The following is an 18,794-nucleotide window of genomic DNA, read 5'->3' as shown; positions in this document are numbered from 1 at the left end:
CCGTCCAGTGCCCAGTTAATTTAGGGGCTCTCGAAGACTGATACCCAATTTCGGAACGTAATCTTTACAGACCTTGAGGAAACACATAGGAGGAAATACATATACAGGTACAAGTAATTGACAGGTAATTGGACATCATTAAGCAGAAAATAACTATCCATAGGGGAAATTGCCTTATGGACAGCGATTTGAAAGATGACCCACCGACACCGCCTTCAACTTGGTAGGTCCTGGGAGCGGTGACCAAAGTGGGTGCTGTCCAGTGCCCAGATTAGGGGCGCTCGAAGACTGATACCCAATTTCGGAACGTAATCTTTACAGACCTTGAGGAAATAGGTACATAGGAGGAAATACATATACAGGTACAAGTAATTGACAGCTAATTGGACATCATTAAGCAGAAAATAACTATCCATAGGGGACATTGCCTTATGGATAGTGTCCCAATAGGGCAGAGGTTCAATACGTTTTGGACAAAGAAAACTCGCTAGCGCTAGATGTTAGAAATGCGAGTCATAGGTGATATGTACATATAGGTGATACAACTTATTATGATTGTTGATTTTCCTTTTTACTTTCCTTACTTATCCTATAGGAAGGAGAGTAATGTAGTCGGGTAAATTTTTAGCTATTTATATCTTATCATATTGACATGCCTAATCCTAGATATCTGGAGATTCCAGAACAGTTTGACATAACGAGTCATCCATCATCTTGCAATTTTTTAATGAAATAGTTGAGGATCTGTTTTGTTTATGTTTCAGCAAGAGAGAAGTAACGAGTCATCCATCATCTTGCAATTTTTTAATGAAATAGTTGAGGATCTGTTTTGTTTATGTTTCAGCAAGAGAGAAGAAAAAAAAATCACGAAATTGTATAAACAAAGTACGATATTTCAAATACAAGAATACTTCGGGTTTAAAATAAATTGATATTGTGTAAACAAAGTATTGTTTAGAATAGCGCACATATTTCGATAATGATTAAATTATTGCTATGCCGATTTATCACTCGAGATCTGACCGATTGGTAGTATATATCGGTGAGTAAGATAAGAAGATTAGTGAAAGAATTAATGAACACGTCCTTTACATAACTAATGGAGATGTCAAATGCACCATTGCTCAATTAGATTAGGTATATCTCCTCTAATACATATAAGTGGAGATGACAAATTCACTAGTGCTCAATTAAACATCTCTAATATTAGTGGAGATGTCAAATTCACCACCGTAAGTTAAGCAGTGCAAAAACTTTCTAATTACTAGGCGAAGTTAACGCCGGAGGCGTTCTCTACCACTTAAACCATAGAGCTCCATTCTTATGTGATCAATTTCTCAAATAAATGAGGAAAAAATTCCATACCTCGGCTGGGATTCGAACCCGCGCCCTTCTGTCCTGTTTACCAAGCGAATTCACCACTGCTCAATTAAACATCTCTAATATTAGTGGAGATGTCAAATTCACCATTGCTAAATTAAACATCTCCTCTAATATTAGTGGAGATGTCAAATTCACTATTGTTCAATGAAACATCCCCTCTAATATTAGTGGAGATGTCAAATTCACCGTTGCTCAAAGAGACACCACGAAAACTGTTACCCGACCAACAAACGGTTACTTATTTTGCTAGTAGATCATAAGTAGCCAGGCCAGCTATCAACCAAGAGGTTATAACCTATAGGTTAAGTTACCAAATGAGTAGGTTTACTCCAAATTAATGTTGGACAATCGAGGTGGTCTTGCAAATGAAACATTAATAAGTCGCCTAATAACCAACGTAAAATGATTTGGGTTTAGCAACCTGTTAAGACGAAAAAATAACGATAATAATATTACTTATGTGATCAATTTCTCAAATAAATGAGGAAAAAATTCCATACCTCGGCTGGGATTCGAACCCGCGCCCTTCTGTCCTGTTTACCAGGCGAGAGTCTTAACCACTACCCAAAGCCCATCGAGGCAGTTAACAGTCACTTTCTTAAGGTGTGTCCACACATAGTCGACCGGCCGTGCATCGATGTCGACTGAACCGTCCACACTGCCTCGATAACATAGATTCACTTCGTACATCGACTATGATTGGACACACCTTTATGTTTTTGGTTTTTGACTTGTCGTTTCAGAATCTTGGCCAAGGGTGCAAGTGGGGGCAGACCCCCGGGAGACAAGAGTGGGAGGAAGAGTAACGGGGCGATTGTACGATCTGTGATGCCATTCCAGGAAGGCGAGAAGTGTTGTAAATTTGCATAGTTTTATTTATATTTAAGAAATACCATATTGTACCATTTTATTTTGTCCTGCTGATGTCCGTGTCGGAACAGTGCATTGAATTTACTGGTTAAAGTGAACTGGAACTCTGATTTCATTGGTTCAAAATCAACATTGAATTCGTCAAAGTGAGTTTGAACACTTTGGATCTGTTCACAGTGAGTTTTTTACTCTTTGAGGAAATCTGGGGGAACAATTATGGTGTCCCTCTTGTGTAGATAAATGAATGCTCCGATTTTGCTGTTACTAAAGGTACCTAAAATTACCTTGGGGAAATTTTATTATTGTTAACCGCAAAAATTGTTAAGTAACTTGACGCTGATGGAATCAACCCTACAATTAAGGATGTATTGCAATCGGAATACCTATCTACGCTCACTCGACATTCTCTTTGCTTTCAAGTTCTCTCTGTCAAACATCTTTTTATATTACATAGAAATGGGGTCTTTTCTGACGAAATTCCTGTGTGCGGAGTCCAGTATGTAGGACTATTGCACCCCATATCAAATATCTTGAAAAAATCTCTTCTCGTTTCAGGGGCGGGCGGTGGATGGCACCAGGAGAACGATTTTACTGATCATTTAATTTTGAATTATATTATTGTGACTAGTAAGTTAAGAAATATATGTACCTATAAATAAATTAAAATTAAAAGAAAAATAAATGTTTTAAAAAAATTAATTCACAAGGTGTATTGTTGTTCCTCGCTCTTTAAGAATGAATCCGCTAAAGAGATTTTAATCAGACACGAGAACGATTTTACTGATCATTTAATTTTGAATTATATTATTGTGACTAGTAGGTTAAGAAATATATGTACCTATAAATAAATTAAAAGAAAAATAAATGTTTTAAAAAAATTAATTCACAAGGTGTATTGTTGTTCCTCGCTCTTTAAGAATGTATCCGCTAAAGAGATTTTAATCAGACATATTTTCTACCCGCTATTATGCGGGACATATGTTGGGATTATGCATTGGCTATAATTCTTCGAAAAAGGTTTATTAAGTTCCTTGTACAAATCTCGAATCCCATTTTTCCACAGAAACAGAGTTCGATAGAATCCTGTTTCTGTGGAAAAATGGCATTCGAGATTGTCTAAAAAGGTGTGTCCGAACATATTCCACCGGCTTGGGATTATGCATTGGCTATAATTCTTCGAAAAAGGTTTATTAAGTTCCTTGTACAAATCTCGAATCCCATTTTTCCACAGAAACAGGGTTCGATAGAATCCTGTTTCTGTGGAAAAATGGCATTCGAGACTGTCTAAAAAGGTGTGTCCAAACATATTCCACCGGGGGTAAGTAGTCTTCGCCGCGGAGTTAGCCCGAACTGAGGCACTCTAGGCCAGCCTAGTTAACTTGGAGGGTAGTGCGCCTGCCTTGTAAGGGCTATTAGTTCGCGGTTTTGATTTTACGCCCAAGGCGACCTTTTTCGTGGATTCGTAGAAGCTTTACCCGTCCTTTAGGGCTGTTGCCCCAACACCTGAGCCTCTGAGTGGGCTTTTTGTGTATGGAGTTAAGGTGAGATAAGGGCGACCTTTATCCTGAACAGATAAGATTTGTTTCCGGAATGGCTGACTTTATCCTATCCTGTCCTTCTCTTTTCGACTTCGGGACAATAAAGGTGTGTACACACATAGTCGACCGGCCGTCGATCGATGTCGACTGAACCGTCCACACTGCCTTGATAACATAGATTTATCTCGTCGTCGATCGACTATGTTTGAACCTCCGTTATTACTATGTTTGGACACACCTTGAGAGCGAGCATTTTTCTCCAAAAATTCTAGTCTCTTTTGGACCGCCAATCCTTTTTTCTCGGGTGACGGGAAGACGAGGAGAAAGGGTGGCAAAGAACTAGAACACAACGATCCTTTTTTCTCACTTGATGGAAATAGCAGGAAGTAGGAAGTAATTTAATGTACCATAATAATGACATATCCATTGATTGGTTCAATGTTCCTACTGAAAAATAAATAAAGCATTAGAGTAGACCAAATATTGGTTCTCTAGGGATGTGTAAAAAGTGATTGAGTTATAAAAAGGAGCTACTCCTTTAATTGAACTACTCAGTCGATGAGTCAGATCCTAAACGTATAGGTAGTACACAAAGGTAGAGTTCTAGCTCCTATAACATCGATCGATTGTACCTCTTCTCCGAGTTCTAGCCGCTACTTAGGTACTTACTTTCCGTGTCCTCTTCTTTCTCCTCTAGGAGTTGGAGACGTAAATCGCTTTCTTATTCGTCCCTAATAATATCGATTCTATTCCATGTTCCACAGTACAACAAGGTAGAGATCAAGCCCCTGATAATATCAGCCGGGGGCGGAGGCTTATCCCGCGGTACAGAGCATACAGACTATCAGCATGGACATGGCGTGGACCCGAAGAGATTACCGGTCAAGGGAAACACCCCGAAGGATCCAGACTCGAAATATTCGGCGGGTAAGTAGTCTTCGCCGCGGAGTTAGCCCGAACTGAGGCACTCTAGGCCAGCCTAGTTAACTTGGAGGGTAGTGCGCCTGCCTTGTACGGGCTATTAGTTCGCGGTTTTGATTTTACGCCCAAGGCGACCTTTTTCGTGGATTCGTAGAAGCTTCACCCGTCCTTTAGGGCTGTTGCCCCAACACCTGAGCCTCTGAGTGGGCTTTTTGTTATGGAGTTAAGGTGAGATAAGGGCGACCTTTATCCTGAACACATAAGATTTGTTTCCGGAATGGCTGACTTTATCCTATCCTGTCCTTCTCTTTTCGACTTCGGGACAATAAAGGTGTGTACACACATAGTCGATCGGCCGTCGATCGATGTCGACTGAACCGTCCACACTGCCTTGATAACATAGATTTATCTCGTCGATCGACTATGTTTGAACCTCCGTTATTATGGTTCTCTCTGTCAAACATCTTTTTATATTACATAGAAATGGGGTCTTTTCTGACGAAATTCCTGTGTGCGGAGTCCAGTATGTAGGACTGTAAACTGTTGCACCCCATATCAAACGGAGGGTAGTGCGCCTGCCTTGTAAGGGCTATTAATTCGGACAGACATACATAAATACATGACCCGTCCATATTTCTCTTTTATATATATAGATGGAAATGGGGTCTTTTATGAGGAAATTCCTGTGTGCGGAGTCCAGTATGTAGGACTGTTGCACCCCATATCAAACATCTTGAAAAAAATCTCTTCTCGTTTCAGGGGCGGGCGGTGGATGGCACCAAAGCGCCAACGGGACGCTCATAAAGACGATGGACGGTCACGCAGTCGAGTCCGGGCCTAACGGGGGCGAGTCCTGCAAGATGCTGTACTATCGGGAAATACAGGAGACGTACTCCGTCAAGGGCAAATCCTCCTCGGAGTCCAACAAGATGAGCTACGGGAAGACGTGTGGCTTCGGCGGCTTTGGAGGAGGGGGAGGAGGGTGTTCTGCTGGAGGAGGAGGTGGAGGCTATTCAGGTGAGAATCAAGGGGAATAGGGTTAGCTCATGTCGAGAGAGAGAGAGGGGAAGACGTGTGGCTTCGGCGGCTTTGGAGGAGGGGGAGGAGGGTGTTCTGCTGGAGGAGGAGGTGGAGGCTATTCAGGTGAGAATCGAGGGGAATAGGGTTAGCTCATGTCGAGAGAGAAAGCTGTGAAGTGTATAAGTTATTTTCCATCTCTATCAATATGGACCTTCACAAAGTTACCGAAGCATCCATCAAGATGTTAGTTCATGTTGTTTCTAACTTTCAACCCTTTGAATCGGAGTCCAACAAGATGAGCTACGGGAAGACGTGTGGCTTCGGCGGCTTTGGAGGAGGGGGAGGAGGGTGTTCTGCTGGAGGAGGAGCTGGAGGCTATTCAGGTGAGAATCGAGGGGAATAGGGTTAGCTCATGTCGAGAGAGAGAGCTGTGAAGTGTATAAGTTATTTTCCATCTCTATCAATATGGACCTTCACAAAGTTACCGAGGCATCCATCAAGATGTTAGTTCATGTTGTTTCTAACTTTCAACCCTTTGAGACTATGAGCTGGCTAGGCTAAGAGTTAGTTGTACTGTTTTATGCAGCAGCGTCTGTCTGTTTGCGGGACTAAATAACTTATCATAATCCTAGATAGCTTATGTCTAAGACCTCTCTTTGAAGTAATCCAAATTTTGTTAACTTTAATATTAAAATGTGGCCTTCATTGGTGGATGTCCCTCATCTCATTGTTCATTGCTATTGGTTGGTTTCAGGTGGAGATGCCTATGACAGGATAGATGCTAATGGCCAGGGTGGGTTTTCCTATCTAGATCCACAGGGAGAATACTCCCAGGTATCTACAGGGGTCAAAGGTAATGCAGGTCCTTTCATTGCTATTGGTTGGTTTCAGGTGGAGATGCCTATGACAGGATAGATGCTAATGGCCAGGGTGGCTTTTCCTATCTAGATCCACAAGGAGAATACTCCCAGGTATCTACAGGGGTCAAAGGTAATGCAGGTCCCTTCAATGAGGGGTTTGAATTCGTCATCACTCGTACCGATGAATATCAACATGTCTGCTTCACTAATAGCAGTTTCTGAAATTCAAATACTTTATCAGACTACCTACATAGAAATAAAGGATCTCTTTTTGTCAGCAGTTCCAATAAAGTATCGTTTATAGGGTTACTTCAGAAATTTTAGCACCCTTCCCCTGGGTATTGAATCCAGATCTACAATTCGGAAGGCAAGTCCAATGACTGTTAAGTCATGGAAGATGATGTATGGTAGACTATTAAACTTATACACCATTTGAACGAGTCGTCCGGATATTATAACACATGCCACGTGAGTCATGTTTTACTGTATGCCCACTATCGACATGAAGAAATGTTCGGTTTGAAATGTTTGATAGAGGGACTGTAATCATTCCCGACGGGGTGGGAATGGAACCCGCGGCCTAGTGCTTACAACGCAAACGCGCTACCAACCAAGCTAACTAGGCTGGCGGTCGTCATTTCTACAATATAGGAGAAAAATGGTCCTAAATTTAGCCTGATTGGCATGAAAAGTGGGGGAATTGACTGCTGTCGAAGCACTATTATTCCAGGTTATTCGACCATCTCTCCTTTATTTCCTCCAGGTTTCGTTTAACTACAAGCAGTACGGTAAAACGGTCGGCTCGCTAGCGTTGTACGTCGTATCTCTGACACGGCGTGAGAACATTAAATGTTTGATAGAGGGACTGTAATCATTCCCGACGGGGTGGGAATGGAACCCGCGGCCTAGTGCTTACAACGCAAACGCGCTACCAATAAAGCTAACTAGGCTGGCCGTCGTCATTTCTACAATATAGGAGAAAAATGGTCCTATCCAGGTTATTCGACCATCTCTCTTTCATTTCCTCCAGGTTTCGTTCAACTACAAGCAGTACGGTAAAACGGTCGGCTCGCTAGCGTTGTACGTCGTATCTCTGACACGGCGTGAGAACATCTCTACGCGTATCTTCTGGCTTTACGGCGACACAGGGGACACTGCGTGGCACCGCGCCAGTGTCTATTTGCCCACCAATATCACCAGCTCCTACCTGTTGGTGTTCGAAGCGCGCGCAGGATTCCGTACCAACAAGGAGAACTTCTGCGCACTCGACGATATTGTGGTCAGTCCCCTGTGTTTTGGATATGGTAAGTGAAATCAGTAGAAAACCATTTTGCTTGGTAAGCGAGAGAGGCATAGATTCGAACCACAGCTCACGTGCAACAATGGGAGAAATTGCTCTAGGTGGCCGGGCAATAATTTCGTTAACGAGCCTCACAAGTATTTTCCCTTTGCACTACTTCAAGGCACATCATTTTACATCCACGTCTAGGTATCCGTGAACGGAAAAGTTTGGTCAAAATTTCTGTCCCAGCTGGGATTCGAACCCGGCAGATTCCGTACCAACAAGGAGAACTTCTGCGCACTCGACGATATTGTGGTCAGCCCCCTGTGTTTTGGATATGGTAAGTGAAATCAGTACAAAACCATTTTGCTTGGTAAGCGAGAGAGGCATAGATTCGAACCCCAGCTCACGTGCAACAATAGGAGAAATTGCTCTAGGCGGCCTAGGCAATAATTTCGTTAACGAGCCTCACAAGTATTTTCCCTTTACACTACTTCAAGGCACATTATTTTACATCCACGTCTAGGTATCCGTGAACGAAAAAGTTTGGTCAGAAAATTTCTGTCCCAGCCGGGATTTGAACCCGGCAACTCCGGTTTTAGAGTCGGTTCTTTTGATTAATTCAGGGCTTGTGCTCATGCGAACGTTTTCTTTGGTGCATTGAACAAAGTGCCCAAGTCTCTAATAAAATCAATTTGTATAAACTCTTTGAGTATGCAATCATCATCAATATCTAAAGGCTAGGCCTTGTCTGTGAAATGATGATATGATGATGAAGGGCTTTTAATTCGGGATATCTTCAGATCTTTAATGCAGTGGGTTCCAATGCAGAGATGGCGAGTGAACAATTCCAACTTCTATACGTAAGTAAAATTTCTATACAAAACAATAATAGCGACTTTTTTGCAACCAAATTATCGTCCGGTTAATTGAACTTTTTATAAACGTTATTTGACGACAATTCGTTTCTGTACATGCGCAGAAACGAGTTTTCGTCAACTTACGTCTTACGTTTCAATTATCGTTACGTAAGTTAAAAAGTGCCCAAGTCTCTAATAAAAGCAATTTGTATAAACTCTTTGAGTATGCAATCATCATCAATATCTAAAGGCTAGGCCTTGTCTGTGAAATGATGATGATGAAGGGCTTTTAATTCGGGATATCTTCAGATCTTTATTGCAGTGGGTTCCACATTGCCTTCTGCATCCTCATGCCGTTCATCAGTTGGACTGATTCCTCCGCCTTTGAAGGTAGTTTCGTCTTTAATGCAGTGGGTTCCACATTGCCTTCTGCATCCTCATGCCGTTCATCAGTTGGACTGATTCCTCCGCCTTTGAAGGCAGTTTCTCACCTTCAGGACAAGAGATTGCCCTCTCTACGCAGCTCATCCGCTCCGGAGACCGTTGGCTTTGTAAAGTTGTCTCCTTATCCCGGGAGATGTTTTCGGTCTCCAGAGCTTTGTCAGTGTAGCAGGGCATACTGAGCGCGCAGGAGGGGGATGGGGATTCTCCCCGTAGACCTTCCCCTGGTGTAGCCGCTCATTCTGAGACAGACGCTACAGGGAAGGGGTGTAGCCGCCCATTCTGGGATCAGACACTACTGGGGATTCTCCCCGGGTGTTCCATTTGTGTCGCCTCTTACGACAGGGAGGAATTAACCCGTGGCCCTATTCTTACTCCGGGAACCACACGGACTATGCAATGCAATGTGCAACACAATATAGATTGGTGGAGATGTCTGATTTACAATGCTTTATCTCTGTACAGCCTATTTCCTCCTTTAATCGCAATGTTTCTCTTCAATGTTTACAGGTGTTCCTGACACCGTACTCAAGTATCCGTACCCATATGATTACTTCACCATCGTTTTTCGTAAGTAAACATTACTACCCATATACTTGTATAATCTCCTATACCTAGGTATTAGTAGGTATAATAAATACGTAAAAAAAAGAAAATGAAGGTTGTAACTAACTGTTATCTGTACATTTGAGAAAGAACATCATTATCAATGAACATTGAACCAATGAGATAGGCAGATAGGTAGGCACGTATAAAAGGATCAAAAATCTTTCAATCACACCTTGAAAAAACAAAGACACCCACCATCATTGGTATAAAACATTAGCCTGCAAAGGTGTGATACAATTAGTTGCTTTCTCTTAAAAACAAAATTAAAACGGAAATTGTTTCTGAGAATAATAGAAATTGGACAATGGTAAAAAAGAAGTAAAAATAATAACAATAAAACCCCCAAAAATACGAAAAAGCTTCCGTTACGCCGCCAAGGGAAGTCCGGAAGGAAAGAGCATGTTTCACCACGTGGGTGTCAAATTAGATGCAGAACTTTTCATGAATGAGGTGCAAATGTTCCACCTAATGTCAACAAAAGGTGTGGGAGCCTTCACTGAAATACGCTCACGTACAAAAAATTAGGGAAATTATGTCCGTGAACTACACATAAATGTTTTTCAATGTCAGACTATTGGAAAACCAGAAACAGTAAATAATTGGAAACATATTCCACTTGAAAATAACCCCCAAGGCTAGCTACCTAGCTAGAAAACGAAAAAAGGTACGGATCGAGTTTTGGGTACCTACCAGCTAAAAGCTGGTAGGTACCCAAAACTTTGAGAAATATTTTCAAAGCATCCTGAGAAGGCCGTCAGTAAAGGAATGGATGCTAGCTGTCCCAAATTTTTGGCACTTGTGTGTATTCATATCAAACTTATGTCTACCGTAGAGCATTTAAATTCACCAAGACCCGCAAGAACAACTTATTGTATGTAGGTGGAAATCTTTTCCCAACAACGTAAGTAAAAATCACGAGATAAAATTAATTACTAGGGGTGAATACTTGGGCAATTTCGAGCAAGGGCTTTGTTACGATGGATAGCTAGATTACCCAATATCTATCTACATCAGTTTTACCATGAAAACTAACAGTTAAGGGTTATCAATTGGCAATAAGGGACAAAATAAATGTTGTCTCTTTTGAAGTTGGATTTAATCCTGAATCTAATGTTCTACATCTTCTGTGTCCTCAGCTTATCGTTTTACGACCTGCAAGGCGAAAGGCTACAAAGGTCCGAATCAGATGGCTTGTAACAACGCATACAATTATACCAATGTGCAAGTACAGGTGTTGGATGATAAGTCAGGTGTGCAGAGATGGCGAGTGAACAATTCCAACTTCTATACGTAAGTAAAATTTCTATACAAAACAATAATGACTTTTTTGAAACCAAAATCATCGTCCGGTTAATTGAACTTTTTATAAACGTTATTTGACGAAAATTCGTTTCTGTACATGCGCAGAAACGAGTTTTCGTCAACTTACGTCTTACGTTTCAATCATCATTACGTAAGTTAAGCAGTGCAAAAACTTTCTAATTACTAGGCGAAGTTAACGCCGGAGGCGTTCTCTACCACTTAAACCATAGAGCTCCATCCTTATGTGATCAATTTCTCAAATAAAAAAAAAAAATCCATACCTCGGCTGGGATTCGAACTCGCGCCCTTCTGTTCTGTTTACCAGGCAAGAGTCTTAACCACTACCCAAAGCTCATCGAGGCAGTTAACAGTCACTTTCTTAAGGTGTGTCCACACATAGTCGACCGGCCGTCGATCGATGTCGACTGAACCGTCCACACTGCCTTGATAACATAGATTCACTTCATACATCGACTATGATTGGACACACCTTTATGTTTTTGGTTTTTTGTCAGAGCTCATTCTCTCTTCTGCTTTCAGATTGGAAGGTTCTCTCATTCTCTGCATAGTAGGAAATTTTGTTTTCTAACTGATAGACAGACCCCCGACGGGGAGCGACTGAGATATCAGCGAAAAAGAGAGAAGGGTTTGGTGTGACTTTAATGTAGGCCTCGGCCCTCATGGGTTAAGAGGAGGCGAGAAGTTATACATTGTGGTAGGACAGGAAGGATCCGCGTCCTGTAAATCTATGCAGGTGAGAAAACTGGACCTCTCAAACAAGCTCCAAATTTCCAAAAATATTCTTTGGTCATTGCAGAAAAATTCTATAAATATTCTTGAAATTTCTAGACAGGACAGAAATCCGAGGTCATGAAATTATAGAAACACTGAGGTTTTTTCAAAAATGTGGAGGAAAATTCAAGGTACGACTTTTGGTACCTAAAAGGGCGCTATGGATTAGAATGTATAATGGGAAAATGCAAAATCTCAAGGTGTGTCCACACACAGTCGACGCGTCATCGATCGACCATCGGTTCACATCGACCCACAATAAATTCACATCGATTGGTCGATCGACGGCCGTCGTGTATGTTTGGACAAACGGACACACCTTTACTTATGTTCTATTTTGTTCACAGGAAGGATCCGCGTCCTGTAAATCTATGCAGGTGAGAAAACTGGACCTCTCAAACAAGGACTTACTCCTGAAAGGGATGACCTTGGACTATAAAAAGCTTCAAATTTCCAAAAATATTCTTTGGTCATTGCAGAAAAATTCTATAAATATTATTGAAATTTCTAGACAGGACAGAAATCCGGGGTCAACAAATTATAGAAACACTGAGGTTTTTTTTAAAAATGTGGAGGAAAATTCAAGGTACGACTTTTGGTACCTAAAAGGGCGCTATGGAAATGGGAAAATGCAAAATCTCAAGGTGTGTCCACACACAGTCGACGCCCCATCGATCGACCATCGGTTCACATCGATCCACAATAAATTCACATCGATTGGTCGATCGACGGCCGTCGTGTATGTTTGGACAAACGGACACACCTTTGCTTATGTTCTATTTTGTTTGTAGGAACACCGAGGCAACCCGATGTTACGCGAAACGGCAGCTAGTAACATGCTGAGGTCAACTCAAATGAGACAGGTCAAGGATAGTCCTATTCAATTCTATGGCGGAGGTGGAGGAGGGGGGACATTTCTGTTTAATGTAAGTCCATATATCTAGGTACTTATGTAAGTAGAAGGTGGAGGAGGGGGGACATTTCTGTTTAATGTAAGTCCATATATCTAGGTACTTATGTACATTAACGGTAGACGATAATATATGAGTTGGATGGAAATAATAATAACATATCCATTGATTGGTTCAATGTTCCTACTGAAAAATAAATAAAGCATTAGAGTAGACCAAATATTGGTTCTCTGGGGATGTCTAAAAAGTGATTGAGTTATAAAAAGGAGCTACTCCTTTCATTGAACTACTCAGTCGATGAGTCAGTAGACGATAATATATGAGTTGGATGGAAATAATAATGACATATCCATTGATTGGTTCAATGTTCCTACTGAAAAATAAATAAAGCATAAGTTAGAGTAGACCAAATATTGGTTCTCTGGGAATGTGTAAAAAGTGATTGAGTTATAAAAAGGAGCTACTCCTTTCATTAAACTACTCAGTCGATGAGTCAGATCCTAAACGTACCTATATGTAGTACACAAAGGTAGAGTTCTAGCTCCTATAACGTCGATCGATTGTACCTCTTCTCCGAGTTCTAGCCGCTACTTACTTACTTACTTTCCGTAGTAGTACACAAAGGTAGAGTTCTAGCTCCTATAACGTCGATCGATTGTACCTCTTCTCCGAGTTCTAGCCGCTACTTACTTACTTACGAGTACTTAGGTACTTTCAAATCTTTCTCCTCTAGGAGTTGGAGACGTAAATCGCTTTCTTATTCGTCCCTAATAATATCGATTCTATTCCATGTTCCACAGTACAACAAGGTGGAGATCAAGCCCCTGATAATATCAGCCGGGGGGGGAGGTAGCCTACCTAATCCTTTGATCGATAACCATTTATCTTTGGATTTTGTTTCTTGTGTGAGTCTACTAAATAACTAATGAAATAATTTTAAAACAATTTGTGAAATGTGAATGTTTTGTGTGTTTGTCATAACAAAATGTGAATACCTACCTATTTATATTTAATACAATAAAAATTGCCTAATTTTATTTACTTTACTAATGATGATCCAGATTATAAAGATAATTATACGAGTATATTTCTCTATTTATTTCTGCTCGCTTGTGTCGCGTAGGTAATACAGACTGGTAGGATAATTTCCCTTCTTTGAATTTTCGGATTAAACTTCAAACCCACTCCTGAAAGTTCTATTCTGGGGGGATTTACAGCTTTTCATCTCACTTTGATTTAACCCAAATTTTGACATTTCAATTTAAATACTGAAACGCAGAAATATTGCAGTAAGTACTCGGTTACAAGAATTACCTATGCCAAGAACTACATAGTATTGCCAGATGAGAAATAAATTATGTCGAAAGATGAGAAATGATTTTTCGTGATTTTTCCACGAGACGAGACAGGTCTCTGTCTTGTTTTGCGTGCATGTAACAATCTCCCTTATAGCTTAGCGACTCTAGTACTCTGAGTTCTTCAATTTTCGATGGATTACCTAGCATTAGTGATGCGTCAGAAACAGACCTCTTTGAGCAGTATAATTTGCAAGTAAATAGGTAAGTGCTATGGCTCGCTTGTGTCGCGTAGGTAATACAGACTGGTAGGATAATTTCCCTTCTTTGAATTTTCGGATTAAACTTCAAACCCACTCCTGAACGTTCTATTCTGGGGGGATTTACAGCTTTTCATCTCACTTTGATTTAACCCAAATTTTGACATTTCAATTTAAATTGACAGGCCAAGAACACAGGTGTCTGAATGGAAAAGATAATGTAGGGGAAAAGTCAAAGTCTGACGTGTGGAAATGAATAGATAGCGTTCAACCTTAACCTAAATTTAAAGAGATTTAAAGTAACGCAGATAAATAGAGGATTAAAATGAGTTTCAGTTTGTTTTTGTCTTTGTTAGGTATTTTTTAATTTATGTGCTGCGTGAGTCAATTTTTATTTTCTATTATGCCGATATGGGATCCATAGGCAACCTCCTATACATATTTATGTAGTACCTATGACGTGTGGAAATGAATAGATAGCGTTCAACCTTAACCTAAATTTAAAGAGATTTAAAGTAACCCAGATAAATAGAAGATTAAAACGAGTTTCAGTTTGTTTTTGTCTTTGTTAGGTATTTTTTAATATAGGTGCTGCGTGAGTCAATTTTTATTTTCTATTACCGATATGGGATACATAGGCAACCTCCTATACGTATGTAGTAAGGTAACTTAAAGTATTTTAATTGTTTCAAATTTTCAAAACTCCGAAAATATGTAGATGGGAAATCAGTTTTAGTTTGAAGTTAATTTTCGTTCTTTTTAAAGTCATTATTATTTTGTGTCCTTCATCCATTTCACACTTTTTTTTAAAATATTATTTTGCTTTTAATTTTTCAGAGCCGGATTCTCCTGATTTGGTACTGAATGGTCCCCGGCCTAACAAGCATTTTGAACATGTACAACGTAAGTAAAAATCACGAGATAAAATTAATTACTAGGGGTGAATACTTGGGCAATTTCGAGCAAGGGCTTTGTTACGATGGATATCTAGACTACCTAATATCTATCTACATCAGTTTTACCATGAAAACTAACAGTTAAGGGTTATCAATTGGGAATTATTTGCGTGTTAAATGTTGTCTCTTTTGAAGTTGGATTTAATCCTGAATCTAATGTTCTACTTCTTCTGTGTCCTCAGCTTATCGTTTTACGACCTGCAAGGCGAAAGGCTACAAAGGTCCGAATCAGATGGCTTGTAACAACGCATACAATTATACCAATGTGCAAGTACAGGTATTGGATGACAAGTCAGGTGTGCAGAGATGTGCAGGTCCTGGTGAGCTCATTATTATCCCAGCTGTCAAAGGTTGTGGCTGCTCATTTCTATGTGTTGCACTGGATGAATATCTACAAGATACTGCTTGCATCTGTCAACCGGATCTTATCTTGGATGATAACAACAAAACTTGCATTGCTCCTCCTTCTCCTGCTTCCCTGCTCATGAGGGATATAGGAGAGTATTGCATCATGGCCTTGTGTTTCATTGGATTCCTTATTAGTTCTTTCGTTATACTTCGCTGGGCGTATGAGATTTTCAAGCACCGGAAGTTACTTGAAAATCGCAGCAAAGTGGCCAACGGTTTTGCGAACTCGGACATTCAGCTAAATCATCTCAGGAGTGGAAACCTACTGTCCAATGTCCTACGTGATAATCCAACCTATGAGTTTTCCAGTCAGGCCCATGAAATGTTGCATGGTTTGAGAACTGATTTAGTACAAATTCCCCGGGAAAATCTTCAGCTTGTGAAAGCTCTAGGTCAGGGGGCATTCGGTGAGGTATACCAAGGACTTTACAGGCAACGTACAGGGGACACTGTGGAAATGCCAGTGGCAGTCAAAACGCTGCCACAAGTTTCCACAAGTCAAAACGAGGCTGACTTCCTTATGGAAGCTTGCATCATGCAAAACTTCAAGCATCCCAACATTGTCAGGTTGTTAGGGGTTTGCTTTGATCAACATCCTCGCTATATTGTTATAGAACTTTTAGCTGGAGGAGATTTGAAAAACTTCCTACGGGAATCTAGACCGAAACCTGAGAGACCCTCGCCTCTCACGGTCAAAGATTTGCTTTTATCTGCAATAGATGTAGCCAAAGGTTGTAAATATTTAGAAGATCGGCGCTTTGTACATAGAGATATCGCTGCTCGAAACTGTTTGCTCACAACGAAAGGTCCCGGAAGAACTGTCAAGATTGCAGACTTCGGGATGGCCAGGGATATTTATAGGAACGATTATTATAAGAAAGGTGGAAAAGCTATGTTACCAATCAAGTGGATGCCCCCGGAAGCATTTCTAGACGGTATATTCTCAGCCATGACAGACGTTTGGTCCTATGGTGTTCTACTGTGGGAGATCATGTCTCTGGGTTATATGCCTTATACAGGGTGTGCTAATAAAGAGGTCATGCAGTTAGTTAAGGGCGGTGGTCGGTTAGAACCTCCATCCAATTGTCCGTTACCAATCTATGCCATCATGACATCTTGTTGGAATCCAGATCCAGAAAAGAGGCCTAACTTTGGTATGCTTTTGGAACGAATGGACTATTGTCTCCAAGATCCAGATGTAGTCAATGCGTCTCTCCCTGTGTTTGCAAAACCTCCCTCAGTAGAACGAGATCAAACTGTGATGAGACCAAACACGTCAGAGGAGTGTCTCAACATGGACTACCTCATACCTCTAGGACCAGTGCTCAAAAGAGAAGAGAAAGACAATAGCAACAACACTGGCAGTTGTTCTCCTACCAGTGTAGCCACCGTACTTGATAATATACCTCCCCCACTGGAAGGTAACACAAATGACGATGACTGTGACATCAACGATATTGTGGACTTTACCAATATTCCTCCACCTAAAGAATACATTGACTGGAGTCCTCAGCAAGCACAAGACCTTGTACCGACCACCATCATAACTAATGGCCTTTATAACGATACAGATGATGATACAGAAGAAGAAGAGGAAGAAGACGACGAAGAAGAGGAAGAGGAGGAGGAAGAAGATGAAACGAGTACATTATCAGAATGTAGACAATGGAACAGGAATCCGACATATCCTCACATTAAAATAAATGGAGATATTCATGACGAAGACACAACCAGTGTTTCTGACTTGAATTCTCCCAGTAGTAGTGATGCAACGGCAAGTACAAGTACAGCGAATCAGAACAATAGTAACCAAAGTAGTATATGTGGAAACAAGAAACCCATGCCTAGTGTAAAGTTCAATACGAAAAATGCCAATGGAAAGAATGGTGATAATGAGAAGAGACCTCCATTTACCCTGAGTGGAACGTTTGTTCCGGATACGGAGATATCCTGCTAACCAAAATAAATAGACCATCTGGGAAAATCATACACTAGACTACTGGTGACAGGGACTATCCCGTCCTATCCTGGAATAAACAAGGTATATTCTGTTCTATTCTTTTCTTAAGGTTATTTCTACTCAATATTTTGAAAAGAATGTTCAGATGATGATCTGGATGTTTGGGAGAATGAGGTTAAAGTTGGTCGATTTCTAATTACTCTACTTTCAGGCCGCGAAGACAAACAGAAGAAAAAAAAATATCTCAAGATTCCATCCGAATCAAACTTGAACCACCTAAAAGAAGACGTCAAGTCTTTTAATCAGCTCAAGAAAAATTTCAATGTTCAAAAATCGTTAGTCGATCTTCTTCGGCGGAAGGTAGATGTCTGTTGTTAATAAGAGAATAACAATTAGAACGACTAGCTTGAGTGAATTCTGTACATTTGTTACCAAAACATAACCCCGTATTTGAACGCTCACCCTCGTATTTATGGAGCGGTTAAGTAAGGGTCCTTTAAAAGTCCGAACTTGATCTCGAGTTTCACTTTCCGAAATTTGCTCAAATCATCAAACTGGTTTCTTTTCCTAGTTGCACCTTCTCAAAGTACACTAGGTTAATGTTTCCATTTGTGAACAAAGTTTGTCAAATATGTATCTACTTTCTTCAATAGTTGGATAGGTAAATAATACTTCCGTATTACCCCTATCGAAAACTCCAGTCACTCATAACTACGAGGGTTCGTTTACTAGCATAATTTATAGTCAGCGCAAGCGAAACTAAAACTAAACTTTTTACTATAATGAAATTTAAATAATTTATTTTTTATGTTGTAAATTTGCATAGTTTTATTTATATTTAAGAAATACCATATTGTACCATTTTGTTTTGTCCTGCTGATGTCCGTGTCGGAACAATGCATTGATTGAGTGAGTTTAAACTCTTTGAATTTACTGGTTAAAGTGAACTGGAACTCTGATTTCATTCGTTCAAAATCAACATTGAATTCGTCAAAGTGAGTTTGAACACTTTGGATCTGTTCACAGTGAGTTTTTTACTCTTTGAGGAAATCTGGGGGAACAATTATGGTATCCCTCTTGTGTTGATAAATGAATGCTTCGATTTTGCTGTTACTAAAGGTACCTA

General features: G+C 40.4%; 1 protein-coding gene and 1 long non-coding RNA gene across 3 annotated transcripts; both read left to right on the top strand.

The window, feature by feature from the left end:
* Positions 1–4,271: 4,271 nt before the first annotated feature.
* On the top strand, positions 4,272–18,528 carry LOC103509252 (ALK tyrosine kinase receptor). 2 transcript variants are annotated; one of them, XM_026823581.1, is made up of 5 exons: positions 4,272–4,718; positions 5,472–5,641; positions 6,028–6,115; positions 6,487–6,594; positions 15,615–18,528. In XM_026823581.1, the coding sequence occupies exons 2-5, from the start codon at positions 5,522–5,524 to the stop codon at positions 17,663–17,665; spliced, it is 2,367 nt and encodes a 788-aa protein (XP_026679382.1). In that variant the 5' UTR covers positions 4,272–4,718; positions 5,472–5,521; the 3' UTR covers positions 17,666–18,528. The 2 variants fall into 2 exon arrangements, with proteins under 2 accessions (XP_026679382.1, XP_026679377.1); XM_026823576.1 differs by lacking the exon at positions 6,028–6,115 and having other exon boundaries at positions 5,472–5,729.
* Positions 8,143–15,247, top strand: LOC113467444. Its single transcript, XR_003391517.1, has 3 exons — positions 8,143–8,214; positions 9,686–9,745; positions 15,182–15,247. It is a non-coding gene; the product is annotated as an uncharacterized LOC113467444 (long non-coding RNA).
* Positions 18,529–18,794: the final 266 nt, after the last annotated feature.

The sequence above is a fragment of the Diaphorina citri genome, unplaced genomic scaffold, assembly GCF_000475195.1.
Source record: "Diaphorina citri unplaced genomic scaffold, Diaci psyllid genome assembly version 1.1 scaffold22, whole genome shotgun sequence".
In the NCBI taxonomy this organism is placed as follows: Eukaryota; Metazoa; Arthropoda; class Insecta; order Hemiptera; family Psyllidae; genus Diaphorina; species Diaphorina citri.
The sequence above is the reverse complement of the archived record's forward strand: the minus strand, read 5'-3'. Positions and strand labels throughout refer to the sequence as shown.

Coding starts and splice junctions, on each gene's coding strand:
- LOC103509252 (XM_026823581.1), top strand. CDS start 5,522: ATGGACGGTCACGCAGTCGAGTCCGGGCCTAACGGGGGCGAGTCCTGC. Junction 6,116..6,486: donor AGGAGCTGGAGGCTATTCAG/GTGAGAATCGAG, acceptor GGTTGGTTTCAG/GTGGAGATGCCTATGACAGG. Junction 6,595..15,614: donor AGGGGTCAAAGGTAATGCAG/GTCCTTTCATTG, acceptor AGAGATGTGCAG/GTCCTGGTGAGCTCATTATT.